A 22219-nucleotide genomic window follows, 5' to 3' on the forward strand; every position below is an offset into this window, starting at 1 on the left:
TCTTCACAAGCTTTTCACACACTGTTGCTGGTATTTTGGCCCATTCCTCCTTGCAGATCTCCTCTAGAGCAGTGATGTTTCGGGGCTGTCGTTGGGCAACACGGACTTTCAACTCCCTCCACAGATTTTCTATGGGGTTGAGATCTGGAGACTGGCTAGGCCACTCCAGGACCTTGAAATGCTTCTTACGAAGCCACTACTTTGTTGCCCTGGCTGTGTGTTGGGGATCGTTGTCATGCTGAAAAACCCAGCCACGTCTCATCTTCAATGCCCTTGCTGACGGAAGGAGATTTTCACTCAAAATCTCTCGATACATAGCCCCATTCATTCTTTCCTTTACAAAGATGAGTCGTCCTGGTCCCTTTGCAGAAAAACAGCCCCAAAGCATGATGTTTCCACCCCCATTTTTCAAAGCATGATGTTTCCACCCCCATTTTTCACAGTGTATATGGTGTTCTTCGGATGCAATTCAGTATTCTTTCTCCACCAAACATGAGAACCTGTGTTTCTACCAAAAAGTTGTATTTTGGTTTCATCTGACCATAACACATTCTCCCAGTCCTCTTCTGGATCATCCAAATGCTCTCTAGAGAACTGCAGACGGGCCTGGACGTGTACTGGCTTCAGCAGGGAGACACGTCTGGCAGTACAGGATTTGAGTCCCTGGCGGCGCATTGTGTTACTGATAGTAGCCTTTGTTACTGTGGTCCCAGCTCTCTGTAGGTCATTCATTAGGTCCCCCCGTGTGGTTCTGGGATTGTTGCTCACCGTTCTTGTTATCATTTTGACGCCACGGGGGGAGATCTTGCATGGAGTCCCAGATCGAGGGAGATTATCAGTGGTCTTGTATGTCTTTCATTTTTCTAATAATTGCTCCCACAGTTGATTTTTTTACACCAAGCGTTTTACCTATTGCAGATTCAGTCTTCCCAGCCTGGTGCAGGTCTACAATTTTGTCTCTGGTGTCCTTCGACAGCTCTTTGGTCTTGGCCATAGTGGAGTTTGGAGTGTGACTGACTGAGTTGTGGACAGGTGTCTTTTATACCGATAATGAGTTAAAACAGGTGCCATTAATACAGGTAACGAGTGGAGCCTCGTTAGACCTCGTTAGAAGAAGTTAGACCTCTGTGCATCCAGCTCTCTTCAGGTCATGGCCAGCTCCTGCCGTGTAGTTCTAGGCTGAACCCTCACTTTTCTCATTGTGAGTGATGCCCCACGAGGAGAGATTTTACATGGAGACCCAGTCCGAGTCAGATTATAAGTCATGTTCAGCCCTTTCAATTTTATAACAATTGCTGCAACTGTTGATTTATTCTCACCAAGCTGCTTTCATATTGTCCCATAGCCTTTTTCAGCTCTGGTGTCTTTTCGAAAGTTCTCTGGTCTTGCCCATGGTAGCAGTTGGATTACGACTGACTATGGGGTGCATAGGTGACAAAAATGAGCTCAAACGGGTGGTGGGAAGGTGGTTACTCATGGAGTAAAGACTGACTGACAACTCTTTGAGGGTCATAATTATTGCTTATTCTCAGGGGTACAAATACTTATGAACCACAGTAAATTACAAATAAATTATTAAAAAATCATACAATCTTATTTCTGGACCCCCCCCCCCCCCCCCCAAGATTCTGTCTTTATAAATGGAAATGCATCTATGATTGAAATGTCAGACCTCTCCCTTTTTTCTAAGTGGGTGAACTTGCAAAATCACAAGGAGTGCAAATAATTCTGCTCCACACTTTATATGCCTTTGTTCACATATTTTGCTATAACTTAAGAGGACTTTAATATTTTCATCTCAAATTTGGCACACTTTTCAAAAAGAATATTCTTATTAATCTAATAGAGATTTGAAAATTATGGGTTTTTAGTTTTTAATTTATACAGCTGAATCCTGATTGGATATTTATGTTTGGGGATTTTTGTTTTGTTTTTGAAATAACCAACAAAAAGGCTTGTTTCTTTGGCTTTATCTACCTTCAAGATATGAACAAAAAGTTCCAGAGATTACAGCAAGAGCATTTTTGTGTTCAAATCAATCAATCAATCAATCAATCAATCAATCAATCAATCAATCAATCAATCAATCAATCAATCAATCAATCAATCAATCAATCAATCAATCAATCAATCACCGTTCTGCATTTGGTTACCAGGGTAACCAAACACAATAAAAGAATAATAAATACATTTAATATATTATTGTCGATCTCAAGCAATGCATTTAATATTTTCTGCTCAAATTAGGCACTTTTGTCAAGTGTAACCAAGCAACTGTATGTATTTGGTTACTATGGTAGCCATACATATAAATTATTGTTCAGATCTCAAGCTACATGCCAATTATACGCTTTTTTTTTTTTTTTTTTTTAAATTAAATATTCTTCTTATTTATTATATTTTTAGTATTCTTTGTGTTGTGCCCCTTAACTCACTGGTTGCCACTGATTGCAAGATCTGAATTGTTTATATAAATTGGACGCCTATCGCTGTTAATGGCAGCAAATAATTCATGAATAATTTTCTCATAACACCATCAATTTTATGTAAGAGATCACTGCAATATATTTCTCATTTGGGTACTCTTCCTTTATGGACATTATATTTTAAAGTATTACCTTCCATCATTTAGGCATAATTCAAATAATCTTATTCATGAGTGTGACCAAAGTAGAAATAGCCTATTTCTAATTTAATGAATATGCTCTAAATGAAGTAATGAGAGACATAATTAAATTTGGGGCTTAAATGGTAGAAAAAGTACAATTATACAGCACGTATACGTATGTCTCCCTGTGAGCATTAAATCTTTTGTAGGAGAGTAGAATCAGATTGAAGATGGAGAGAGATGGTGCGAAAATGAATAAGTTTAATATTAACAGTTCACAATTGGAGGTCATCCCACTCTAAAGTGACAAAAATCACAATTGGAAAGTCAGAATGTTCGGATTAGTTTTGGCTATAGTATCGCCTATATGAAAAATAAAAAAATCTTCCAAACTTCATACTGTACGGTCATTGTTTTGCATACTATTGTAATGAGAAAAGAAATGAAGGCAGATTGTTTCTTACCAAGTGCTTTGTCAACACAGTTGATTTTATTTGGAGGACAGATATCAGCAGTTCCTGGAGAGGAGAGCACATAATGAGTCTGATCAATCACTAACAAAATGATCAGCGACCCGTGTCTACCGCAATGAGGAAGAACGGCCGCGAACAACATGCCGTCGCTTATCATTCATCTCCGAATGAAAGCAGACGCACCGAGGATGAGTCCGAGCGGGGCCTTCCCTGAGAAATGAAGCATGCGGCTCGCATATGGAGAGTACGCGTCCTCCGAATAACACATTGGCCAGTCCATCAAACGCAGGAATTCATTAGCAGAACAAGTCATTAGCGGGGTTCTGCTTTTTTTCCTTCTTTATGAAGTACGTAGATTAATGTACTGTGAAATGACATCGTGACCTTTTCTGCGCTTGCACTTATGTTCTTGCTCCTTCTCGTTTGTACAATGTTAAGCAATTATCACAAAGAGTAAAAATTGGAGTCCTGAATAATAAAAAGACGGCCAGACTTTATTTTTGTCACAAGAGACAAAAGCTGTACCGTGTTTCCATGAGCTGTCCACATGTCACCGGACAAGAACGGCCTAATAGCTTTTTTGGGTGGTCGCCCAAAGACAGAAATAGAACTACAGACTAAAATATTAACTTTGAGGAAACCAAATCTTGGAAAACACGTTTTAGCTTCTATGTCTTAGCAGTGGTATAGGATTTGAAGTTGGAAATGCTTAAAAAAGATTCAAAGTAAACCACAAAATGGGTCTTTACCAACTAATAAACTTATGTATGTTTTAATGGACATGTTTGAAGTGTCAAACCAGCACGCTACATCACTTTGTGTGGCCTGCAAAAAATAAAATGTGTATTGGCTTCATGTTTCAAAATTGCAGACTATTGTCAAGTCACATTTATTAATCATGCCGTTAAAGGGTTCCACAGCTGACATTAAAATATTTGAAATGATAATTCATAGTAATGCTGATAATTAATAGTAAATAACAATATGAACTCAGTGGCTGCCAATGAGAGTTTAATTAAATTTGTATTCATTTTAGTTTCAGTAATTTAGTCTTTATTATCATTTGATTCATTTAAATTTATTCTGTTTATTCTGCCTTGTCTCTCCCCTTCTGTTTTCCTTTCTGTGCCCTCGTAACCCCTTCCTGCTCACTGCTTTGTCCTAATAAATGAACCACAATGAATAACTACAATAGGAGTATATAAAACTCCTACAGTGGGGCAAATAAGTATTTAGTCAACCACTAATTGTGCCAAAAGTTCTCCCACTTGAAAATATTAGAGAGGCCTTTAATTGTCAACATGGGTAAACCTCAACCATGAGAGACAGAATGTGGGAAAAAGCCCCAGAAAATCACATTGTTTGATTTTTAAAGAATTTATTTGTAAAACATGGTGGAAAATAAGTATTTGGTCAATACCAAAAGTTCATCTCAATACTTTGTTGACAGCCCCAAAAATCACTGCTGTAGAGGAGATCTGCATGGAGGAATGGGCCAAAATTCCAGCAACAGTGTGTGAAAAGCTTGTGAAGAGTTACAGAAAACGTTTGACCGCCGTTATTGTCAACAAAGGGTACATAACAAAGTATTGAGATGAACTTTTGGTACAAATACTTATTTTCCACCATGATTTGCAAATAAATTCTTTAAAAATCAAACAATGTGATTTTCTGTTTTTTTTTTTTTTCGCACATTCTGTCTCTCATGGTTGAGGTTTACCCATGTTGACAATTACAGGCCTCTCTAATATTTTCAAGTGGGAGAACCTGCCCCACTGTATGTAATAAGAGGTGGGTTGTCATGCGTTACATGTACTCCGTTACATTTACTTGAATACCTTTTTGAGGAAAATGTACTTCTAAGTGTAATTTTACTAAGCCATAATTTTTACTTTTACTTGAGTAGATTTGTGAAGAAAAAAATCGCTACTCTTACTCCGCTACTTTGGCCTACACAAGAGTCATTACAGTTTTCTTCTTTAGTCTACATATTAGATTTATATATTTGTTTGCCAACGATGCCAAGAGTAGCTGTACCAAATTCATCAATGAGACGTCACAACAATAATCACATGACTCCATTACACCAATGATATGATATGATAACACCTGTTCAATCACATGGCGTCTTTAAAGCACCGTAAAACCTCTCTCCCAGTTTTTATTTGGCAAAGGTTAACCACATAAACCGGAGATATGACCTTTTAATTCTATGTTCTATATTCTATGAAGGAACTATTCACTATTCAAACTAGGGACTATTTTCTCCACTACAGGGCATTCATGTTTTTTGGACGAATAAGGCTACATTTCTGTCATTTTTTTTCTCCCTCGCCGGAATTCAATAATTTATTTATTTTTTAATTTCTTTGGCTTAATGGGTTATTGTACAGTATCATTATAGCAACAGTTCATATAGATAAGTTTGTGCTCAGAGAGAAAAAAATACCATAAAAAACATCAAACAAAAATGTAAGCAGTTACTTAGAATGTCATTAATTACTTGAGTATTCTTTTCACCAAATACTTTTTTTTTTACTTGTACTTGACTAAATTTTACAGATGACTACTTTTACTTTTCATATTAGTAACTATGAAGGAACTATTCACTATTCGAAATAGGGACTATTTTCTCCACTAGAGGGCATTCATGCTTTTTGGAAGAATAATGCTTCATTTCTGTCATTTTTTTTCTCTCTTGCCGGAATTCTATGATTGTTATTATTATTATTTTAATTTCTTTGGCTTAACGTGGTTATGTAATGGGTTATTGTGCAGTATCGTTACAACAACAGTTCATAGCGATAAGTTTGTGCTCAGAGATAAAAAAAAAACCCATAAAAAAATAAAACAAAAATGTAAGCAGTTACTTAGAATGCTATTAATTAATTGAGTATTCTTTTCACCAAATACTTTATTACTTGTACTTGAGTACATTTTTCAGATAACTACTTTTACTTTTTCATATTAGTAAGTATGAAGGAACTATTCACTATTCAAACTACGGACTATTTTCTACACTAGAGGGCATTCATGCTTTTTGGACGAATAATGCTTCATTTCTGTCATTTTTCTCTCTCTCTTGCCGGAATTCAATGATTTTTTTTTTTTTTCCCTTTGGCTTGATGTGGTTATGTATTGGTTATTGTACAGTATCATTATAACAACAGTTTATATAGATAAGTTTGTGCTCAGAGAGGAAAAAATACCATTAAAAAAATCTAACAAAAATTTAAGCAGTTACTTAGAATGCTATTAATTACTTGAGTATTCTTTTCACCAAATACTTTTTTACTTGTACTTGAGTACATTTTTCAGATGACTACTTTTACTTTTTCATACTCGTAACTATGAAGGAACTATTCACTATTCAAACTACGGACAATTTTCTACATTAGAGGGCATTCATGCTTTTTGGATGAATAATGCTTCATTTGTGTCATTTTTTTCTCTCGCCGGAATTCAATGATTTTTTTTTTTTTTTCCCATTTGGCTTAATCCGGTTATGTGATAGGTTATTGTACAGTATCATTATAACAACAGTTCATATAGATAAGTTTGTGCTCAGAGAGAAAAAATACCATAAAAAAATCAAACAAAAATGTAAGCAGTTACTTAGAATGCTATTAATTAGTTGAGTATTCTTTTCACCAAATACTTTATTTGTACTTGAGTACATTTTTCAGATGACTACTTTTTACTTGAGTGATATTATTTTGAAGTTATAATACTCTAATTTGAGTAAAATATTTGGCTACTCTACCCACCTCTCTGCATGTAACACATTAAAACTCTTCGAATCAGATTTCTATTCTCCGTGTCGAAGCAGCTGAACAGGACAGGTTGAAAAATAAATAAATAAAAGATATGGGGGAAAAAAAAAAAAAAAAAATCAATAATGTGTTAAATATATATTTTTTTAATTACCAAAAATAGTCACTTACCACTGAAGCTAAGAAAATATTAATACCATTCCTACTGTTATCTTTGCTTTAATGTTACTTATACTAAATTATTGGCTGTCATTGATGGCGATAGATGTCCAATCCATTTTGACTGGGAGAGGCTGCAACTGTCAATGGAAATGAAGCATGATCATACAATGCAAGCCATGCTAGCTAGAATGGATCTGACGTCTATCACTGTCAATCGCAGTAAATGAGATAATTAAAAACAATAATAAAAAATAAAAAAAATAATGGATGAAACTGTCACCTATGACGTTAAGATGTTGCAAGCAAACCAGTTCCCCTTTTAAAATTGTTTTTTTTTTTTTTTTAAAGAAAAAGTTTTTCCATGCTTCTAATTTCCAAACCAGTTCTCATAAAATTTCTTGTATATATGTAATAATATAAGTGAAAATACAGGGGATGAACAAAATAATGAAAACACCTAGACACCTAACATTTTGACATCATAATCATCGAACATAATTGTTAAAGAATGGCATGAGGAACATTTTAAGGAATTTGAGCATCTCGTACGGCCGGTACAATACCCAGACCTCAACATTATTGAGCATTTATGGTCAGTTTTAGAGATTCAATTAAGACGTCGATTTCCACCTCCATCGTCTCTAAAAGAGTTAGAGGGTATTCTATCTGAAGAACGGCTTAAAATTCCTTTGGAAACAATTCACAAGTTGTATGTATCAATACCTCGGAGAATCGAGGCTGTAATTGCTGAAAAAGGCGGACGCACACCATATTAAACTAATTTTTTCAGATTTTTTAAGGTGTTTCCATTATTTTGTCCAACTCCTGTACATGTTGTGTTCAAAATTATTCAACCCCCACAGTGGATAAGTGTTTTTGCAAGTTTGACATTCATTTTTCATCTTTTTAGAATCTAATAATGACATGTCAAATAGACAAATACAACTGAAATAACAAAAATATTTTTGGGAATATTCCAATTACAGGCCTTTTCATGGCAGTTAATGACATCTTTACAACATGGTGAAGTCCAAGGAATGGTCAAAAAAGTTCAGAGAGGAGGTCACTTCTCTTCATAAGCAAGGATATGGATATAAAAAGATACAGTGGGAAGAACAAGTATTTGATTGGCAGTGTATCAAACACTTGTTCTCCCCACTGTAGCAAAAGGACTAAAAATTTCGAGAGACACAACTGGGAACATAGTCTGCAAGTTTAAAGCCAAAGGCACAGTGGAAACGCCACTATTTTTCGAGCATCTTAGACGGTTATTTGCTTTGCATATAATTTCACCCCCACCCAAAAAAAAAAAAAAAAAATATATATATATTTACATTATATATATATATATATATATATATATATATATATATATATATATATATATATATATATATATATATATATATATATATATTATATATATACAGTGCCTTGCAAAAGTATTCGGCCCCCTTGAACCTTGCAACCTTTCGCCACATTTCAGGCTTCAAACATAAATATATAAAATTTTAATTTTTTGTCAAGAATCAACAACAAGTGGGACACAATCGTGAAGTGGAACAAAATTTATTGGATAATTTAAACTTTTTTAACAAATCAAATACTGAAAAGTGGGGCGTGCAATATTATTCGGCCCCCTTGCGTTAATACTTTGTAGCGCCACCTTTTGCTCCAATTACAGCTGCAAGTCGCTTGGGGTATGTTTCTATCAGTTTTGCACATCGAGAGACTGACATTCTTGCCCATTCTTCCTTGCAAAACAGCTCGAGCTCAGTGAGGTTGGATGGAGAGTGTACAGCAGTCTTCAGCTCTTTCCACAGATTCTCGATTGGATTCAGGTCTGGACTTTGACTTGGCCATTCTAACACCTGGATACATTTATTTTTGAACCATTCCATTGTAGATTTGGCTTTATGTTTTGGATCATTGTTCTGTTGGAAGATAAATCTCCGTCCCAGTCTCAGGTCTTGTGCAGATACCAACAGGTTTTCTTCCAGAATGTTCCTGTATTTGGCTGCATCCATCTTCCCGTCAATTTTAACCATCTTCCCTGTCCCTGCTGAAGAAAAGTAGGCCCAAACCATGATGCTGCCACCACCATGTTTGACAGTGGGGATGGTACCGATGAGTGTGTTCAGGGTGATGAGCTGTGTTGCTTTTACGCCAAACATATCGTTTTGCATTGTGGCCAAAAAGTTCAATTTTGGTTTCATCTGACCAGAGCACTTTCTTCTACATGTTTGGTGTGTCTCCCAGGTGGCTTGTGGCAAACTTTAAACGAGACTTTTTATGGATATCTTTGAGAAATGGCTTTCTTCTTGCCACTCTTCCATAAAGGCCAGATTTGTGCAGTGTACGACTGATTGTTGTCCTATGGACAGACTCTCCCACCTCAGCTGTAGATCTCTGCAGTTCATCCAGAGTGATCATGGGCCTCTTGGCTGCATCTCTGATCAGTTTTCTCCTTGTTTGAGAAGAAACTTTGGAAGGACGGCCGGGTCTTGGTAGATTTGCAGTGGTCTGATGCTCCTTCCATTTCAATATGATGGCTTGCACAGTGCTCCTTGAGATGTTTAAAGCTTGGGAAATCTTTTTGTATCCAAATCCGGCTTTAAACTTCTCCACAACAGTATCTCGGACCTGCCTGGTGTGTTCCTTGGTTTTCATAATGCTCTCTGCACTTTAAACAGAACCCTGAGACTATCACAGAGCAGGTGCATTTATACGGAGACTTGATTACACACAGGTGGATTCTATTTATCATCATCGGTCATTTAGGACAACATTGGATCATTCAGAGATCCTCACTGAACTTCTGGAGTGAGTTTGCTGCACTGAAAGTAAAGGGGCCGAATAATATTGCACGCCCCACTTTTCAGTTTTTTATTTGTTAAAAAAGTTTAAATTATCCAATAAATGTTGTTCCACTTCACGATTGTGTCCCACTTGTTGTTGATTCTTGACAAAAAAATTTAATTTCATATCTTTATGTTTGAAGCCTGAAATGTGGCGAAAGGTTGCAAGATTCAAGGGGGCCGAATAATTTTGCAAGGCACTGTATATATATATATATATATATATATATATATATATATATATATATATATATATATATATATATATATATATATGTATATATTTAAAAAATAGAATCAAAAAAATTTTTTTTTTTTTTGATTGAAGCAACTTTTTCTTGGGATTGAATGATTTAGAGACAAATGTCCTAATCATAATATGGCCCAAACATAAAAAGGATTGCTTCAATCAAAGAAAACTTTTTCAATGAAAAATTAAGTGTTCAAATGCAATTTTTTTTCAATCTCTAATATTTTTTCGCATTCAAAAACTTTTTTTATGATTGAAAAAAAATTTTTTTTGATTTAGGTGATTTTCTTTTAAAAATTTTTTTTAAGCAACTTATTTTTTGATTGAATAATAAAGACAAAAATGTCCTAGCGAAAATGAAATGTGGCCCAAAATCAAATCAACATTACTTTAATCCAAAAAAAAAAAAAAAAAAAAAAAAAATCAAAGAATAATCACATGCATTTTTTGTTGTTGTTGAGTTTTATGTTTCAAATTTATTTTTGCATTCAAACACATTTTTTTTTTATTGAAGCGACATTTTTTTGGTTGAAAATATATATTTTGATTGAAGCAACTTTTTTTTTTGTTTTTTTTGTATTGAATAATAAAGACAGAAATCTACCTCCATATGGCTCCGCCCAGGGGATACAATTTTTGACTGGGGTAACTACATTAGCACGACACGGGCGGGCGTACCATATTCAATTGATGACGATCCTGGCAAAAGTATTGCCTAAGCAGCCTGATTTAGAATTCCCCTCAAGAAGGATGGGAAAAAAACGCTCATTGTCAACTGATTATTATAAATACTCTTGTAAGTTAATTTTATAGCTGATACTGCATTTCGGGGTCATCAATATGTTGTGCTCCCCCTGCCCCAAAAGTCAAACTCCGCCTATGATCTTGGATGATAATGTCATCCAGTCATTGACAAAGCTGAGACTTTGAAGTTGGATCTTCCAACAAAACAATGATCCTAAGCATACCTCAACGTCTACCACATCTTGGTTGCAAAAGAAGTGCTGGAAGATTCTGGAGTGGCCATCGCAATCACCAGACTTAAATCCCATTGAAAATCTCCGGTGGTACTTAAAAAAGGCAGTTGCAGCATGCAAGCCCAAAAATGTTAATGAACTGAATAGGCAAAGATACCTGCGGATCATTGCAAGAAATTTGTGTCAAGTTATGCTTCACATCTAAAAGATGTTATTGTTGCAAAGGATGTTGTACGAAGTACAAAAGTTATACATACTGGTTGAATAATTTTTTCAATGAATCACAGAAAGGCCATAAATTGAAATATTCCCAAAAATATTTTTGCTATTTCAGTTGTATTTATCTATTTGACATGTTATTATTGAATGTGATTATAAACAAGATGAAAAATAAATGTCAAACTTGCAAAAATACCTATTTACTGTGGGGGTTGAATAATTCTGAACACAACTGTACGTTAGAAATAGGGCCACAGTAACAATGGCTCACGACCAAAATGAGCTAAACACTAGCAACAGTAATGAGAAATATAATTACGATTTATGTGACGCCTTAAGTAGGAAGCCAAGAACACTCAACAGAATTTCAAGGGCTAATTAAAAATCTGTGCATGTTTACTCCAGTTACAAAATGTATGCTTTGGTGAACAGATGGTGGAGAAGAGTTTTTTTTTTGTTTTTTTTGAGCTAGCTATAACCACTGTACACGCAAGAGCGGATTATCTTCCACATCCTGTTTACAGTGTAAAACACTAGAAGTCATTGCTGTAAAATTGAGCAGCTGCGTGTGTTTGTGTGGTCGAGGCTGAAAAAGATTTTCTATTCACAAGTTAGCCTCACATTCCCTCGACAAGCTTTTGAGCCAAATGCTCTCCAGAGTCCTATGATAACAATTCAGTCATCTAAATATTCAACAATAAATTGCACTCTCTCGTTTTAAGTGCGGTTGGCTCATGTATGGTACTCGACGGACCCTCTTTACCAAAGCTTCCACATTTATTAAATCTGATATCTTCAATAAATAGAATTCCTGATTCAATACATCACTGTGGGAAGCTAAGTGGTGCCGCTGCTTCCTCCAAATTCCCCAGTGATCATTGCTCACAACCTATTCATTCCAATTTTTCTCCCAGTACGGAATCATTTCTCTGCTGCCTTGCTGCCTTGTTCTTTTGCAGCAGGGGCCTTTTTCCAAATAAAAAGGAAATATTTTTTTAAAGTCAGTTTGAGCTTGCAATTTCTCCTCTGGAATGACACACGAAATAGTGCCATTAATAATTTGGCCCGATAATTGATATTCAGCTGTTAAAATCAATGGGGCAGCTCTTATAATGGTACAACTGTCATATCATAATGTAATAGTTGTGGCCCTGAGGTACAATAGAAAATAGTGCTATTATTCTCTTCTCCAATCTCAATTTTTCTCGGATCTCTATGAGAGACATGACACAAAAACCTGCCATTTTGGGTCCTTGACATAAAATAGCAAAGTTAAGCTGTATTAACAGTAAAATATTTCTACGTATAGTTGATAGTTCTTTATTTTAATATTGAATCCATAGACTTCATAACGGTATTGACTTGTCAGATCGGTCATGCACTGCACCTCGCATTCAAGTAGGGAGCCGTCCACATCAAGAGGAGCTATTCACAAACACGCACGCAACGATCTAACGCCGGTTTTCCGTTGAAAAAGTACGAAAGCTGTACCGCATACAAACAGGAAGGATTGTATCAGGAGTGATTTGTTTGAGGATTCAAGGGAATTATGATAATTGTCGTACCATGCATGCATTTTGAAATGTTGTGAAAAAAATCAATAGGGGAAATTAGCCGCTACTGCATTGGCATCATAGTTTGCAACATATTTACGTAAAATAAATAAAAATTGCACTATTTTTGTTGTTGTTGCTTTTAACCAATACTCGAGACTGTTTACGTCCAAATCTATAAAGAATTCGGGGATTTAAGCATTTATTCACTAGAATTTTCACACGAAAAGCTCTGTTTACATAAGGCGGCAGCTAGCTACAGTCACTAACAGACTAGCATTGTACTTCGACATATTTACGTAAAATAAATGCTAACTGCCGTTTTTTTGCTTTTATCCAAGAATCGAGATTGAAGAATCGATAATTTTGTCCATATCTATAAAGAATTCAGGGATTCAAGCATTTATTCACAAGAATTTTCAATGAAAAAAGCTCTTTGTCTGTGATTCCACTCGGTCAGCTTTGATGGCCTGGCCAACAATGCAGCCCCCTATTTATTGGCCCTGTGCCCCATGTCCCGTCAATACGTTATGAAGTCTATGATTGAAACATTGTTAAATATGGTAAAAATGACCTTAGAAAATGACACACTGTGACATTGTTCCATTATAAAGGGCTTGAAAAAAACACACACACACACACACACACACACACACACACACACACACACACACACACACACACACACACACACACACACACACACACACACACACACACACACACACAAAAAAACTACTGAAACACACAGAACCTGCACTTGGAAGTGACCCAAAATGCGCCGAAATGTATAGCAAGTTGTCTGAAATCAAAAGGAAGCGATCAAGAATTGCGTCTAAACATGACAGTGCTGCTGAACCTGAGCACTTACATAAGTGGACTACCGCAATTTTTGGACTATGAGGCGCACCTGACTATAAGCCGCCACCCACCAAATTTGACACAAAAAACGGCATTTGTTCATAGATAAGCCACAGCTGTCCTCACTGTATTATGGGATATTTACACCAAAAGATATTAACCATTAACACTTTATTTGACAGCGGCAACATAAGACTGTCATAAGCCCAAATGAACCACTATGAAGCCAATTGGTTCAAAGCGTCATTGCTTCAAGCTTCATTTGGCCGTCAGTGCTCCCTTGATGGAGACGGTTAACCTTTGCTGCCACCTCCAGTCAACAATGTTGTTGTCCAACATGCCTCCTAGCATGCATTGCAGTGCTACAGATGCAAATAACAATCAAAATTCATGCGTTGTGCTAATTATTTCCTCAGTTACTGTTCCAGTTGTTTTATTAATGGCTAGTTAGGGTATTTGGTAGCACTTTATTTGACAGTGGCGCCAAAAGACATATCATTTTGTGTTATCCGGCAAATTATCTTACTTTTGAAAGGATGTAAAAGATACGAGCAGGACATAAACGGAGTTAGTGACATGATTTGCCGGATCACACTTAATGATGTCTGTCATATACAGTGGGGCAAGTAAGTATTTAGTCAACCACCAATTGTGCAAGTTCTCCACCTTGAAAAGATTAGAGAGGCCTGTAATTGTCAACATGAGTAAACCTCAACCATGATGTGGAAAAAACCCCCCAGAAAAATCATATTGTTTGATTTTGATTTGATTTTTAAAGAATTTATTTCCAAATTAGAGTGTAAAAATAGTATTTGGTCACCTACAAACAAGCAAGATTTCTGGCTGTTAAAGAGGTCTAACTTCTTCTAATGAGGTCTAACGAGGCTCCACTTGTTACCTGTATTAATGGCACCTGTTTTAACTCATTATCGGTACAAAAGACACCTGTCCACAACCTCAGTCAGTCATACTCCAAACTCCACTATGGCCAAGACCAAAGAGCTGTCGAAGGACACCAGAGACAAAATTGTATACCTGCACCAGGCTGGGAAGACTGAATCTGCAATAGGTAAAACGCTTGGTGTAAAGAAATAAACTGTGGGAGCAATTATTAGATAATGGAAGACATACAAGACCACTGATAATCTCCCTCGATCTGGGGCTCCATGCAGGATCTCATCCCGTGGCGTCAAAATGATAACAAGAACGGTGAGCAAAAATCCCAGAACCACACGGGGGGACCTAGTGAATGACCTACAGAGAGCTGGGAGCACAGTAACAAAGGCTACTATCAGTAACACAATGCGACGCCAGGGACTCAAATCCAACACAATGCGCCGCCAGGGACTCAAATCCTGCACTGCCAGACGTGTCCCCCTGCTGAAGAAAGTACACGTCCAGGCCCGTCTGCGGTTTGCTAGAGAGCATTTAGATGATCCAGAAGAGGACTGGGAGAATGTGTTATGGTCAGATGAAACCAAAATAGAACTTTTTGGCAGAAACACAGGTTCTCGTGTGTGGAGGAGAAAGAATACTGAATTGCATCCGAAGAACACCATACCCACTGTAAAGCATAGGGGTGGAAACATCATGCTTTGGGGCTGTTTTTCTGCAAAGGGACCAGGACGACTGATATTTGTAAAGGAAAGAATGAATGGGGCCAAGTATCGAGAGATTTTGAGTGAAAATGTCCTTCCATCAGCAAGGGCATTGAAGATGAGATGTGGCTGGGTCTTTCAGCATGACAATGATCGCAAACACACAGCCAGGACAACAAAGGAGTGGCTTCGTAAGAAGCATTAGAAGGTCCTGGAGTGGCCTAGCCAGTCTCCAGATCTCAACCCCATAGAAAATCTGTGGAGGGAGTTGAAAGTCCGTGTTGCCCAACGACAGCCCCAAAATATCACTGCACTAGAGGAGATCTGCATGGAGGAATGGGCCAAAATACCAGCAACAGTGTGTGAAAAGCTTGTGAAGAGTTGCAGAAAACGTTTGGCCTCCGTTATTGCCAACAAAGGGTACATAACAAAGTATTGACATGAATTTTTGGTATCGACCAAATACTTATTTTCCACCATGATTTGCAAATAAATTCTTTAAAAATCAAACAATGTGATTTTCAGTTTTTTTTTTTTCCACATTCTGTCTCTCATGGTTGAGGTTTATCCATGTTGACAATTACAGGCCTCTCTAATATTTTCAAGTGGGAGAACTTGCATAATTATTGGTTGACTTATTTAATACTTATTTGCCCCACTGTACATTCATTAATGCCCATAATAGTGTCATGTCATAATTATGATGTTCTTATGGCAGTCTTATGACACCAGTGTCAAATAATGTGTTACCAATTAAATAAAAAAATCAACAAATAAGCTGCACTGGACTCTAAGCCGCAGGATTCAAAACAAGGGAAAAAAGTAGTGGCTTATAGTCCAAAAATTACCATAAGTACAAAAGGTCGTGAAAATTACAGTGATACCTCGACATACGATCGTGTCGACATACAACGTAAAATTTGACTTGTCATTTGTCTCGACATATGATGACATGCTCGAAATATGATGATTCATGACTGTAGAAAAATTTCATTGTTTTTCTGCAAGACGGTTGCACGGCGGATTTTCTTATGCGAGAAATCAACATGGGTCCCAAGAAGGTTTGCGCAGGTGGTGAAAAAAGGAAAAAGGTGACGTTTACCATTGACATTAAGAAGGAAATGATAGAAAAATATGAGCCTGGTGTGCGTGTGAGTCAACTCGTTCGACATTTTGGCTGGAATGTGTCTACGATCTAGACGTTCCTCAAGCAGATGTATTGTCCTGTAATCCACTCGCTGTCTCCTTCCACCTTATTTCGCCAGTCTCTATAAGTTAAGGTGACAATAAAAACGCTTTTTTATTTCCGTTTTATTATTATTGTAACATTGACAAGGATGTCGCCAGCTTCGTCAGCTTTTTTTTAATCATTTATTTCAGAACTTGTGCAGCACAACACGGCTATTGTCCGCCGTAGCCAACGTCAATAAAAACATTAAAAGAGAAAATAAAAACTTCCCACTCTTCACCTCTCTCTTTTTAGTCACACTGTTCAGGAACAGCATCCAAAACACAACCTCCACATTACAACCTGATTCATTAGATTATTATTATTATTGTATGATTATTCCGATTTATATTGATAGTTTATTTGTTTTGCTATGTGTAATTGCTATTTGTAATCATACCTGCAGTATTTATTACAGATTTAGCATGGGTTTTTGGGCTGTGGAACGTATTAAATCGAATTATAATGTATTCTGTGAGCTGTACTTTTAAAAACTATCCTTATCAGATAGAAAGCATCTTTGCGATCCTGATAACTAGCAACGACATTTTCTGTTTCCTCTTGTGATCGAGAAAAACAAAAAATCACCTCTTTCCATTCGATTGGTACACTCAGAGACACAACGGCTACGCATGTTGATTGTTTGAAAGGTTTAGGTGTCCAAAACTATAAAAACGGCAGGTTGAACCACCAGATCTTCACAACCACGCACGTTACCTCCTCCTATGACGACGACAGAAACGGTCCATAACTCCAAAATCAGTAGGAAGTTACTTGAAATCAGTTTTGTTAATCTTATTTTAAAAAAAGTAATTCATTACAGTTGCAAATTACTTCTCCCAAAAAGTACCGTAATTTTCGGAATATAAGCCGCTACTTTTTTCCTTCATTGTGAATCCTACGGCTTATAGTGCGGCTTATTTGTTGATTTATTTGGGTTAATAGGCAGCACATGCCTTTTAGCATGGATTACAGCGCTACAGATGTAAATAACAATCAAAAGTCATGTTCTGTGTTTAATATTTATTCAGTTACTATTCCAGTTGTTTCATTAATTGCTTGTTATGGTATTTGGTTACACTTTATTTGACAGCGGAGACATAAGACTGTCATTAGACGGGCATATTTCTGACATGACACTATCATGGGCATTACCTAATGCTTATGACACATGTCACTAAGTGTCATCCGGCAAATTATGTTACTAACCCCATTTATATCCAGTTTAGATATTTTACATCCATTCAAAAGTGAAATAATTTGCCGGATAACACTAAATGATATCTGTTAGAAGCATTCAGTAAAGCTCATGACAGTGTCATGTTATATTTATGATTGTCTAATGACAGTCTTATGGCGTCACTGTCAAATAAAGTGTTACTAAATACCATAACTAGTAATCAATGAAACAACTGGAACAGTAACTGAATACATAATTAGCACAGAACATGAATTTTGTTTGTTATTTACATCTGTAGCACCACAATGCATGCTAGGGGGCATGTTGGACAACAATAGTGTTAACAGCAGGTGGCAGAAGAGGTTGACTGTCTCCCCCAAGGCAGCAGTGATGGCTTGGTGGTTCATCTGGTCTTATGACAGTCGTATGATGCCTCTGTCAAATAAAGCGTGACTGCTTAATATCTTTTGGTGTAAATATTTCATAATACAGAGAGGACAGCTGCGGCTTATAGTCCAATGCGGCTTATCTTTGAACAAATGCTGTTTTTGTGTCACATTATGTGAGTGGTGGCTTATAGTCAGGTGCGCCTTATAGTGTGAAATTTATGGTAATTGAGTTGGTAACTCAGTTACCTCATTGTAAGAGTAATTAGTTACTTGGCAAAGTACGTTACTTTTCATGTTCTACACGTTATTACATGATCCATTTTATAACGTCTTTCACATCAAATAAATGTTTACAGTATATTAACTGATTGAACTGAACTGTTTTTTTCCAATCCCCCCCCCAAAAAACAGGCCACACTATTTTCTTATTTCACCTATATAATTGTAATAGTATACAAACTATGCTGTGAGAAAAAAAAGCCTTTTTGATTTTCCTGTTGTACTGAACCCGCACCGAAACGTGACCCCCGTACCGAAGTACATACTGAACTGGGACTTGTGTGTATGGTCACCCCTAATATATATAGATATATTTTTCAATATGCAGTTGAGTCTCTGAATCTCTTCCCTCTCCTATCTTTGCTCTAGTTGTTTTAAATAAATAGAATCACACAAGATTTATGGATACGTCATTCAAGAAATGTTTAGGGCAAGTGGCTATTTTTGGTAAAAAAACAAAAAAAACAAAAAAAACAATTGTCAAATCTACAAGGACAACGCCCACTTGGTGGAAATAATGCATACCGAACAGGAAAACAGTCCATTATTTTTAATTAATTGTACCCACCTGAACGCCACAAACTGCATGTAAAAAAATAAAAGTTGCCCGAGAGATTAAGATGATGCTGGCCGCGCTAAATGCTAATGCTAGCGAGAACGCGAATGCTATGATAACGCCACAACGCCCTCCCTCCTCCCATCTCCTGCTCTGCTCTCTCTGTGTCTCTCGTGTCATTCAAACAAATTGCAGTAACGCACTAACGCGCCCCTCAGTAACGGTAATGGCGTTGCAAAGATGAGAAAAGTAATTCATTAGATAACTCACTACTGGAAAAAAAAAACGCCGTTAGTAACACCATTATACTCTAATGCCGTCATTAACAATACTGCTTGAAATCAACATGAAGTGACCCGGGATAGCCGCCAAATCAACAGAAAGTGACATGCAAATAAAAGCAAGTCAGCCCAATATAGCCCCAAAATCGAAAGGCTTTTTACCTGAAATCAACAGGAAATGCCCTATAATGCGCCGAAATTTACATGAAGCAACAGAAAGTGACACGCAATCAAAATTGGTGACCCAAAATAGCCTCTGAATCGACAGGAAGTTACCTGAAATGGCCTGAAAATTTAGAGAAGGTGACCCATAATTGCCCCAAAATCAACAGAAAGTGACCCGTAATCAAAAGTACACTTTTCTAAGATATGCCTGTGGAAATAATAAATATAATAAGCAAGTTATGCATAATAATTTCAAAGTTGTTGTTGTGTTCTGTACCAGCTTGCTTGGATTCATAACATCTTGTCGTGAGCTTTTAATTTAATCACCCGCTTCTTCAATATAAACAACACAGTTTACATTCTGTGACATGATTTTTCGCACTGGTGTTGATGACACACATGCTGTGCGAGTCTAGACATTTAATTTAGTGTTTCCCAGACTGGCAGCCCAGTCATATCCTCCAGATGATTAAGGAAAATGACAAATCGGGAATCAATGGTGATAAATGTCTGTTTTACACAGCAAACGCCTGTTTTCTAATTCAACTCATCTAGCTGTTGTTGCCTGTCGGATATTAGCCTTTTACTTAATTTGCGCCATAATTCAATCAAAAATTTACTAATTACTGTGGAAAATTGTAATTCGAATGCCTGCACTCTGTTGTTGAGCTAGAATTCGGGGGGGTATAAATACCTCTTTGACACTTATCCTAATTGTGCCACTTGAGAGCAAAGCAAAAATGGGAAATACATCGTTTCAAAGATAAATAATAAGATGACAGCTCCACAATTCCTATCGGTATTGATTTGATTTCTTGCTCGGTCCACCATGAAAATGGACATTTTTGAGTTCATAAATACAGCCCAAAAAACAAAAGCAAATGCAGCCAAAAATTTAACCGACTGACGAGTGTTTTGCACTGGAAGCAATGATAATAAATACTACAAATTCACAATGGCCTAGCTGAGCAACAGGTTCCGAAATTCACTCAGATGTTAATCATGAATGACACCTGACTGAGAGCTGCGATCACAGCAGAAGAGTATTCCATTCCGCATAACACAGCTCAAGGTCATGCAAGCCAAATTACATCTGTGCTGCAAGAGTTCAAGAGAGCCAAAATGCAGATGGATTATTTTGCACATGCCTCATAATATCATGTAAATTTGAAACTGCTGTGGACCGACTGATTATTAAAACTGTTGCCTCCGAATGCTCCAATGTTAAGCTTGACGACTAATTGAATCCTTAATTCATTCTGCCTGCCACTCAGTGTTATCCACCACCCTTTTTCATAGTCATAGGAGGGCTGGAGTCTAGACTGCTTAGTAAAAAACACAACTGCCTAATAGTCAGTGTTGTTAATCTTACTGAAAAAAAGTAATTAATTATAGTTACAAATTACTTCTCCCAAAAAGTAATTGCGTTAGTAACTCAATTACATGAATGTAAGAGTAATTAGTTACTTGGTAAAGTAATTGGTGATAATTACTTTTTTTTTTTTTTCCTCAAAAAAAAAAAAAAAAACATTGGCCACACTATGTGAAGTTTTTTTGGGGAGGTTTTTGGTACAATTGGCCCGAGCCCAATTCTTTACCGTAATTTACCCTTTACCCTGAATCAACTGTTAAAAGTTGTTAAAATTGCTCCCATTATTGCATTAGTTCCCTTCTCTCTACTTTCGACATATGAAAGTTTTAAAACTGTTTCATCATTTAAAGATAGATTCAAGTTAAGATTTTGCCGATTTAGAAGTATTTTAGATAAAAAGTTATTTAGGTTCGCTAGGAAGGTTCTCTACAACAGAACCGTCCTAAAAAGCCTACTGCTTTAAGATGGCGGCTGTCTACTAACGCATTTAGTGCCATGTCTGTCATTTTGCATCTAGTTATATCTATATACAGTACATGTGACATCTACCATGTCTTACATATCTACCATAACATGCGGGCGTAGTTTGTCGGCTATCAGCATGATGATCAACATGTATTATTGGAGCTACCTAGCATCGCGTTTGCTCGGCGTCACAACTTTCTTGACTCCTCCCCGCGCCTGCTCTGCTCTGTCGTCTCGGTGAGTCCGTCTCCCTCAGACTTTTCGACCAATATAGTAACGCATGCCTTTCCGTCCTCAGTAACGGTAACGGCGTTGCCAAGATGAGAAAAGTAATTAATTAGATTACCCACTACTGAAAAAAATAACGCCGTTAGTAACGCCGTTATATTGTAACGCCGCTATTAACAACACTGCTAATAGTCATGTTAAAACTGAAGACTTCAAGTAGACTTAACCTCCAGTTCTCATAAGTAACTTGTTTTGAGTATTACTAATTTTGTTAGGTTTTCCTTCAAAACTAAAGATTTATGGGCGTATTCACACCAGGCAAGGTATAGTTCAGTTCCTTTTCACATTGCAATTAGAGCAAGCGGCAAGAATTTGACAACAAACCTACCTATGTGCAAAAATCGTTGGATAAAACGGTCTAGGTGGGATAACATGGTAAAATAAGGAAGTAAGCAATCATGGAGCTCCAGAGTACTGCAAACGTGCTCATAATGATTGATTTTATCTAATTACAATCGTTTGCAAGAAATTTGGAGCATCAGAAGACTTTTATGTCAGTTTACATTTTACAAGGACAGTAGACGTTCCGCTCCTCATTGCTCCACGTTGAGCCCCGATTCATATTAGCAGACGTACTGCTCACCACAGACTGTGATGCTAACCAAACAATATTTCCTTACTACGGAAGCCTGTCAGGTGAATGAAGGAAAAAGTATGTGGTTTCAACTATGCTCTGGACCACGG

General features: G+C 36.9%; 1 protein-coding gene across 2 annotated transcripts in view; it reads right to left on the minus strand.

Moving 5' to 3' along the window:
* asic4a (acid-sensing (proton-gated) ion channel family member 4a) overlaps window positions 1–22219 on the minus strand; it is a 252729-nt gene that overhangs the window by 16972 nt on the left and 213538 nt on the right. For both annotated transcript variants that reach the window (XM_057853387.1, XM_057853384.1), the window contains exon 5: window positions 3073–3126. In XM_057853387.1, coding sequence (XP_057709370.1) covers window positions 3073–3126 — 54 coding nt within the window. The remainder of the gene's footprint in view (window positions 1–3072; window positions 3127–22219) is intronic.

Source organism: Corythoichthys intestinalis, chromosome 12, assembly GCF_030265065.1.
Source record: "Corythoichthys intestinalis isolate RoL2023-P3 chromosome 12, ASM3026506v1, whole genome shotgun sequence".
In the NCBI taxonomy this organism is placed as follows: Eukaryota; Metazoa; Chordata; class Actinopteri; order Syngnathiformes; family Syngnathidae; genus Corythoichthys; species Corythoichthys intestinalis.